The 9,545-nt window shown below is 39.9% G+C and overlaps 1 protein-coding gene across 5 annotated transcripts; it reads right to left on the bottom strand.

Moving 5' to 3' along the window:
* Positions 1 to 1,729: 1,729 nt before the first annotated feature.
* LOC141633696 (uncharacterized) lies at positions 1,730 to 9,135 on the bottom strand. 5 transcript variants are annotated; one of them, XR_012538478.1, is made up of 8 exons: positions 8,813 to 9,130; positions 8,619 to 8,710; positions 7,975 to 8,052; positions 7,698 to 7,849; positions 7,547 to 7,596; positions 7,382 to 7,456; positions 6,675 to 7,297; positions 1,730 to 1,747 (listed from the first exon to the last, which is right to left on the bottom strand). XR_012538478.1 is itself a non-coding variant. In XM_074446125.1 (7 exons), exons 1-7 carry the CDS (start codon positions 8,971 to 8,973, stop codon positions 7,054 to 7,056), a joined length of 852 nt encoding a protein of 283 aa, XP_074302226.1. In that variant the 5' UTR covers positions 8,974 to 9,135; the 3' UTR covers positions 6,660 to 7,053. The 5 variants fall into 5 exon arrangements, 4 of the variants coding, with proteins under 4 accessions (XP_074302226.1, XP_074302225.1, XP_074302223.1 ...); XM_074446125.1 differs by lacking the exon at positions 1,730 to 1,747 and having other exon boundaries at positions 6,660 to 7,297; positions 8,813 to 9,135; XM_074446124.1 differs by lacking the exon at positions 1,730 to 1,747 and having other exon boundaries at positions 6,660 to 7,297; positions 7,529 to 7,596; positions 8,813 to 9,127.
* Positions 9,136 to 9,545: the final 410 nt, after the last annotated feature.

The following is a 9,545-nucleotide window of genomic DNA, read 5'->3' as shown; positions in this document are numbered from 1 at the left end:
CTACCTTAGGAAGAGGATTTTGCATCAAGATTGTACCTCTAACCACAGCATAGGATTCGTTTAAACCCATCAGAAACTCAACAGCCTTCTTGTCTTCCTGAAATTTCACTTGCTTCTCTTTAGCTCCGCAGTTACAGTTGCAGCTGCACTTAGGATTCATTCCAATCCCATGTATCTCATCCCAAATGGATTTGAGCTTGGTATAATATGTACCAATACTGTCATTGCCTTGTGAAAAGTCAGACAACTTCTTGTGAACACCATAGAGTTGTGCACCATTGGATTGGCTGAATCTTTCTTCAAGCTCTTCCCAAGCATCTTGTGCAGTGGCACTGTATAGAATAGAATCCCCAATTTCTGGAGAAACTGAGTTAATGATCCAAGAAAATACTATATCGTTACAACGTTGCCAATTTCTGGCTGTTACTGCAGTTGCAGCAGGTCTGGTAATACTGCCATCAATAAACCCGATTTTGTTCTTTGCAGAGAGTGCAATGAGCATTGATCTTCTCCAATTTGCGAAATTTGTCCCATCAAAAGGTGTGTTGACAAGCTTGACTCCCGTGAGATCAGTTGAGTGAATGTAATGAGGATTGTTTACATCAATTTCAGAAGTTTCTACGTTTTCTTGATTTGTCATTTTGTAAGTATTAATTTGATGAAGAGAAAATGATCAGAGAAAAAAAAACTTGGAATTGCAGCGGAAATGGAAAGAATTAAGAACTGTAAACAAAAACTAAGCAGAAACAGGATCAAGAATTTGATCCTGCTCTGATACCATGAAGAACTATGAAGAAGTTCATGGTGTTGAAGTCTTTGATGAAGATGGAGATGAGTGGATGCACGAGAAGAATTGAGAGAGATAGAGAGAGAGAATGCTTGAGAGAGAAATAAGAGAAGAGTAAATTGTGAATTGTATTGAATGAATTGTGTTATACAATAATCTGATTTGTGTCCTTATATAGGACTTATAAACAAGGAATAACAAACTGTAACAAACTTCTAACCAACTTAGTTAGTTTCTAACTAACTCTTAACCAACTTAGTTAGTTTGTTCTTACTATACTCTAACATGTTTTGACAATTAATACGGTACAAATGAGATAACATCGAATAATACAAACTACACAGCTCGGTGTCTAACGCGAAGATTAACAGCCCTTTGTGGATATTGTTTTGACAATTAATACGGTACAAATGAGAGAACATCGAATAATACAAACTACACAGCTCGGTGCCTAACGCGAAGATTAACAGCCCTTTGTGCCATTGCTCTCAAGTTATCTCTGGCTAAGCTTGACCCTCTGTATATATCCATGAACTCTTCCCTTTGCAACCTCAACGCCAATGCTGCATCTTCATCTTGTGTTGCAACTCTGATACGAATTAAAATGCGGAAGCGATATTTGATGAATTAGACCTATAACTCACCAATGGTGACGAACTCAAGACCTATTGAGATCGACAAGTTAATATTCAAATGCGCAAGATGAATAATTAACAAAAGAATGCCAGCAGCAATTTCTGAGATTTTTATGATAAAACTTGAATGATGAAAACTACAATCTTCATGGCTATAAATAGCCTTAAGAAAACAACCGTTCAAAGCAAAAGTTAAGACTAGCTAATTATGATCAATGATGAAAGTAACTAGCTAATTATGATCAATGATGAAAGTAACTAGCTAATTATGATCAATGATGAAAGTAGCTAGCTAATTATGCCCTTTAAAGCAAAAGTTAAGACTCTTAATGATGAAATTAACTAGCTAATTATGCCCTTTAATAAAGTGGAAATAAAATACCAAATTGAATGGAAAGAAACGACACACTAAACAGGGGCAATAACCACCCTTTATTGACTAATTAAAAAGGCACTTAAATGATTTGTAGAAACCATGCACTTAGATGAATCCATCGTATGTAACCAAGCTTACGAACCCAAACTTCGAACCCGACAATAACGAGACTTGAGTAGTGTTATCCGGATCCTCACTCGTATCATCCCCTCCCCCTTCGAAAGGAATTGACCTCAATTCCTCAAGACCGTCATCATCGACATATGGGGACAAATCACCCACGTTAAACGTGGCATGAACACCGTAGTCTCCGGGCAACTTGACCTTATAAGCATTGTTATTAACACGAGAAAGTACCTTAAAAGGTCCCTCGGCTCGAGGCATGAGCTTATTTTTCCGCTTACTCGGGAATCGTTCTTTCCTTAAATGGACCCACACTAAATCACCTTCTTCAAACACACGAGGCCTTTTATGCTTATTGGCTTTTCGTTGGTAGGCAGCATTAACTTCAACAATTCGGTCGCGGACTTGCTGATGGAGCTTCATCATAGTTTTAAGTTTGGAATCAGCATCCTTATGCACTAGTTCCCCTTTCGGCATTGGAACGAGGTCGAGTGGCAGGTATGGATTAACTCCATAGACGACTTCAAACGGTGACCGACCTGTCGCATATGTAGGGGCACGGTTATAAGCGAACTCGGCATGAGCTAGCTTAATATCCCAATCCTTTTGGGTCTTACTCACCAATCCCCGTAACAGGGTGCCCAAAGTTCGATTTGTTACCTCCGTTTGACCATCCGTTTGAGGATGATGCGAAGTACTGAATAAGAGTTTTGTTCCCACCTTACGCCACAGCGTATTCCAAAAATAACTCAAAAACTTGGAGTCACGATCCGAAACGATTGTCTTGGGAATCCCGTGCAGACGTACCACCTCCTTATAGTATAAATCCGCGATATTACAAGCATCGTCGGTCTTGTGGCAAGGCACGAAGTGAGCCATTTTCGAGAACCGATCTACGACCACCATGATAGCATCCTTACCCCTTTGTGTCCGAGGTAAAGCGACCACAAAATCCATCGAAACGTCCTCCCAAGGACCCACCGGAACCGGCAATGGTGTATAGGGTCCTGGTTTGAAAGAACTTTTAGTCACTTGGCATGTTACACATTTTGCAATAATTCTTGTGACGTCCCCGAACATTTTTGGCCAAAAGAAATATTCCTTCAAGATCTCCATAGTTTTAGCCACACCAAAATGGCCTGCCAAGCCACCCCCATGAGCCTCACGTACCAATAGCTCCCGAATTGGATGTTTCGGAATACAAAGACGATTTCCTTTAAAAAGAAAACCATCTTGAATAAGAAATTCACCACCTGCCTTAGCCGAGCTATTAGCGAATATTTCTCCAAAATCCACATCACTTGAATAACAAGTTTTCAATAATTCAAACCCCAACAACCGAGCATCCAGCGTGGTTAGCAAAGTGTACCTGCGAGATAAAGCATCGGCGACAACGTTGCTCTTGCCATCCTTATACTTCGAGGAGAAGTTAAAGGATTGCAAAAATTCGACCCATTTAGCATGACGTGGACTCAATTTTTGCGGACCATTGATATACTTAAGCGACTCGTGATCCGAATGTAGAATAAAATGATTAGGACGTAGGTAATGACTCCAATGATTAAGGGCTCTAACGATAGCATAGAACTCTTTATCGTAAGTACAATAATTCAACCTAGCCCCTCCCAACTTTTCCGAGAAATAAGCAATAGGACGCTTACCTTGAATTAAAACAGCCCCTATACCCAACCCACTCGCATCACATTCGACTTCAAAAGGTTGCGTAAAATCTGGTAAAGCTAAAATTGGGGCCGTGCATAACCGTTCTTTGATCAATTCGAATGCCTCTTGGGCACCCTTAGTCCACTCAAATGACCCCTTCTTTAAGCAATTAGTAATAGGACTCATAACTGAACTAAAATTGCTTATGAACCGTCTATAAAATGACGCAAGGCCGTGAAAAGACCGTACCTGACTCACGGTTCCAGGAGCAGGCCACGTTTTTATGGCATTGATTTTGTCTTGGTCCATGGACACACCCTCTTTAGACACCATGTAACCCAAGAACAACACACGGTCCACTATAAACGAGCATTTTTCCCTTTTTCCGAAAAGTTTCTGGTTCCTTAGTACTTCAAACACGAGCCGTAGATGCTGCAAATGATCATCCGTATTCTTGCTATACACCAAAATATCGTCAAGGTATACAACAACGAATTTACCCAAGAAAGGTTTCAATACCTCGTTCATTAATCGCATGAAGGTGCTCGGTGCATTGGTAAGTCCAAATGGCATGACGGTCCATTCGTATAGACCATATTTCGTCTTGAAAGCGGTCTTCCACTCATCTCCTTCACGCATACGAATTTGATGGTACCCACTTCGTAAATCAATTTTTGAAAACAGCTTGGACCCATGTAATTCATCGAGCATGTCATCGAGTCTCGGCATCGGGAACCGATACTTAACTGTGATATTATTAACAGCTCGAGAATCGACGCACATACGCCACGACCCATCCTTTTTAGGCACAAGTAAGACCGGTACGGCACAAGGACTCATACTTTCCCGAACATAACCATGCTCCATTAGCTTATCAATCTGTTTTTGGAGCTCCTTAGACTCCTCTGGATTACACCTATAGGCTGCTTTATTTGGTAATGGCGCCCCGGGAATTAAATCAATTTGATGTTCGATACCCCGAATAGGAGGTAGTCCCGGTGGTAATTCGGCAGGGAAAACATCTTCGAATTCGCGAAGCAACCCATCCACCAGGCTGCCAGTTGTCAGTTGATGCCCCAAACCCGACTCCTCCTTAGCCAAGAGGAGATAAACACGCTCCCCTTGATTAATAGCCTGCTCGATTTCCCGCTCCTTAACCAACATCGTTGCCTTCTTCTTCTTGGTGCTCATGGAACGAACAGCTTGAGACGACATTGGCTTAAGCACAATTTTTTTACCATTGTCTCTCAACACATACTCGTTGCTTCTCCCTTCGTGCACAACGTCTCGATCAAACTGCCACGGCCTCCCTAGTAAAACGTGACAAGCATCCATAGGGATGACGTCACAAAGCACCTCATCGGAATAAGAACCCATCGACAAGCCAACCCTAGCCTGCCTCGTAACCTTCACGCTATTCCCGTCGTTTAACCAGTGCAGCGCGTATGGTTTAGGATGCGCTACAGTGGGCAATCCCAACTTAGACACCATTTCCTCCGAGGCGACATTCGTACAACTTCCTCCGTCTATGATTACACTACACCATTTGTTATTGACCTGACACTTGGTGTGGAATAATTGTTCTCGTTGATCCAAATCAATAGACTCGGCTTGGGCTCGTAATGATCGTAGAACCAACAACGTATCATAAACAGGCGCCTCATAACCCTCTACTACCTCTTCTTCATCCTCGACACCCTCGTCAAAATTAAACACATCACCCAGCCGCTCCTCTTCCTCGGACAGGTTATCCCGAAACTCCCTAGCCTCCCTTAATGTCACAACCCTCCTATTAGGACAAGAACTCTGAAAATGCCCGAGACCCTGACATTTAAAACACCGCACCTTCGACAAACTAGTCTCCTTCCCTGACTCAGAGGCTTTTGGGGTGTTTTTGGTCGAATTGATTGGATTTGAAGTAGGTGTTGTTTTAGGGGTAAAGACGGGTTTGGAATAATTATAGGAGCTACTGTATTCCTTGCTAGATCCCCCTGACTTGGATTTCCCTTGGGCCTCTATTTTGATACACAGATTACAAAGGGTATCGAAATCCGCATATGGGTACAACTCGACGGAATTGGCTATGGAACGATTTAATCCACGATGAAATCGTGACATTTTCTGTTCTTCATTCTCCTCTAATTCTCCTAACAAAATTAATTTTTCAAACTCGTCGATATACTCGGCTATGCTCATTTTCCCCTGCTCTAAGTCCGCAATTTTTCGGTAAATACTCAATCTATGATTAACCGGTACATACCTTTTCCTTAATTTGTCCTTCAATGATTCCCACGAAGCCAATTTCTCTTTCCCAGCGCGAGACCGCCTGGCTTTCAGCCCTTCATACCACAAAGATGCTCCGCGGCTCAATCTTAAGATAGCGTATTTGCATCTCTTCTCGTCGCTGAGATCTTTAAAATCGAACAGACGATCGATTTTCCGTTCCCAATCCAAATAATCCTCCGGGTCGGTTCCACCAGCGAATTCGGGTAATTCCGACACCTTGAATTCATCCAACTTCGTCTTTCCACCGCTGCGACTCCCGGTAGGTCTGTTTCGTAATAAATCTTGAAGCTTCTCGTAGAACTCATCATCAAATTGTTCACCAGCCATCTCGATTTTGTTTTGTGAGTTTCTGTTTGCGTGAATATATATATATATTTTTTTTTTTTTGATTTGTGTGTTTTTTTTTTTTTTTTTTTTTTTTTTTTCACTGGTGAACAGTACCGTGAACAGTTTTTTTTTTTTTTTTTTTTTTTTTTTTTTTTTTTTCTAAAAACAAAATGGAAACCGAAACACTAGGATCGTCTCGATTTGAGGAAATCAAGAGCCGAAGCTCTGATACCACTTATGATACGAATTAAAATGCGGAAGCGATATTTGATGAATTAGACCTATAACTCACCAATGGTGACGAACTCAAGACCTATTGAGATCGACAAGTTAATATTCAAATGCGCAAGATGAATAATTAACAAAAGAATGCCAGCAATTTAAAGATTTTTATGATAAAACTTGAATGATGAAAACTACAATCTTCATGGCTATAAATAGCCTTAAGAAAACAACCGTTCAAAGCAAAAGTTAAGACTAGCTAATTATGATCAATGATGAAAGTAACTAGCTAATTATGATCAATGATGAAAGTAACTAGCTAATTATGATCAATGATGAAAGTAGCTAGCTAATTATGCCCTTTAAAGCAAAAGTTAAGACTCTTAATGATGAAATTAACTAGCTAATTATGCCCTTTAATAAAGTGGAAATAAAATACCAAATTGAATGGAAAGAAACGACACACTAAACAGGGGCAATAACCACCCTTTATTGACTAATTAAAAAGGCACTTAAATGATTTGTAGAAACCATGCACTTAGATGAATCCATCGTATGTAACCAAGCTTACGAACCCAAACTTCGAACCCGACAATAACGAGACTTGAGTAGTGTTATCCGGATCCTCACTCGTATCAAACTCCCCCTCCTCTATTTCTCGGTCCGTCTTCTCTTCTGCTGAAATTACTAGAGCCCAATGCCCTTAATCTTCTTGTGACCTGTGAACTACTCTCTGGTTGTTTGGTCGCTTCAGGGTTTTGACGTTCAGTCTCTCGACTGTTAAGCATTTCGGTGGCTTTCCTTGCCTCGACTTCTACAGGAAATAGAAGTTGGATGGTATTCCAAAGGACTGTGTTTATAGTGCATGATCTTCCATTGCTGAAATCAAACATTTCGTTAGAAATACGCCTTAGTAGTTAGTATTAATCTGTACAGGAGCGATTATATTGTCAGTAGGGTTACCTGATGAGCTGCCTGCATTTGGGACATCTTTTGCCACACTTATCAGCTGCATTTTTCAGGCATTTCTTGCAAAAACTACAACCACAAACAGGTTAGATGAATCCGATTTTGAGGTAATAGCAGCAATGGAATATGAATGGAAACAACCTACAATAAATTAATGACCTGTGCCCACAAGGAGTGGTGCTAGGTTCGAAACAAATGTCCAAGCAAATCTGAACATTGAAAACCAAATTTGCCGAGTTAGTTTAAAAACTTCTGTTCTTTCGGGTTTGGGTACAACTAGATAGTTATCATAGTCGGAAGAGGTTCTTACAGCACATGAAAGTTCTTCTCTAAGACGATCTACACATGGAAGTGTCGTAGAACTCAAGCTAGCAGCAGAACTACCCACTTCAGCTTTTCCTTGATCTGTTTTAACCTTCTCCTGGAAATCGTTTTTTGTGCATTCGGCCTTCTTTTCTTTACCTGCCAAACAGACACAAGGGTGAAAACTCTAAAAGTTGAATTCTCTAGAATAGCCACTATGAAAGACCGTCTCAGCCAAAATTCTAAGATGATGGTCGAGGCACAATCAGTCAGTGGTTTCATACCGTCTTCAACTTTTTCTCGACCTCTTTCGATTTTATGAGGCAAATCACTTTCAGGGCATTCTTCCCTCTTTTCCGTTCCTGCCAATAATCGAAGAAATGTTAAAACTTCATTAGAAAATAAATTTATAGTTTAGCTGATAGATATAAAGTCCTATTTACAACAATTAAGCCAAAAGTCTTCGAGAAAATGCAAATAAATCGGTAGGTCTTGCTTAAGATAGTTTTAAGTTAAGACCTCTCATAATCTCCTTTCCATTTTAACATTATTTAAATCGGTTGTCGGTTGTGAGTACGTTTTAACTTAAGATCATCTGAAACAAGAATTTGTGCAAATAAATTATTTCCAAGACACAATCAAATGAACACCACAACAACCGAGGGCTCGGCGAGCCGATTTTCTCGAATTGTTAAAATTTATGAATATATCAGTTGCTTTAAATTAAACAGATTCCTTCCTCTGACCTCTATTATTATCCCATGTTCCGATTTCATTTGGTTAAAATTTCGAGCATTACCATCGGAAACAACACATTCAGTGGCGGAACCCGAATCTACTGTTAGGAGGCGGAAATTTTGGGGGGCGACTATTTAATGTAGCATTCTGTAAACTAGAAAAAAAAAAAAAAATTTAATTAAAAAGTCACCTTTATCAGTGCTATTGATAGGTTCATCTTCATCAAGGTTGAGAACTGCAATCGACATTGAAACTGGGCTTCTACGACGAGCCCTCCGCTTCCTGAAGACCAATCAACGCACCCGCAAAAGCCCATTAACAACATTACACAAAACACCAGGAAAACAAATAAATAAAAGGGCTATTAATAGATTGATTGATTACCTTCTTGAACTTGAAGGAGGAGATTTGAACTGCAAATCGGAACGTTTCTTGTTCTTGGCATCTCTTTCGGGTGTGTCTTCGACGATAAGACTAGCAAGCATAAGGGCTTCTTCATCCCAACCAGCCATTGCTGCTACTGATTTAAATCGGGGACTGATCATTCTAGTGCTATTTTGTGTCTTTGTTTTCGCAGATTTCGTTGATGGGGTTATTGCTGCTTTGGGGAGTTTTGGTAGATTAGTGTGCAGTTCTTGAGTTTTTTGGGAGAAAAGTAGAGGAACTGAAGTAGTTTCAAATGTTGAATCGTTTAGCGCAAGACTGATATGTGCAACGGTCGAATTTTTGGGTTATATTGGGAAGTTATCCAACGCCCAACGGTCGAATTTTAATTAAGTGACTGAAAAAAATGATTTTCTTTTTATTTATTTTTTGTAAAAAACTAAGTTGTAAATTCTCGTTTGCGTAGCACAAGTCGAATTAGATTGTTTTGCAATGGCCTCGTTAAATCTGATTTATTGTTATCATTAAATGAGGTGTATAAGTTATTATAAGGTCGTACACGGTATAATGGTCTTACATGATTGTATGTATTGTTTCCCACGTATTCTTCTTGTTTCAAACAATATTAGCATATAGAATTTGTGACCAATCTAATCTGGAAAGTGATTACAATGGTCTTGTTACACTCTATTTATTGTTATTATTAAATGAGGTGTATATGTTAGTATAAGGT

This window comes from Silene latifolia, chromosome Y (assembly GCF_048544455.1).
Source record: "Silene latifolia isolate original U9 population chromosome Y, ASM4854445v1, whole genome shotgun sequence".
Lineage (NCBI taxonomy): Eukaryota > Viridiplantae > Streptophyta > Magnoliopsida > Caryophyllales > Caryophyllaceae > Silene > Silene latifolia.
This window is presented reverse-complemented; position numbering and strand designations above follow the sequence as displayed.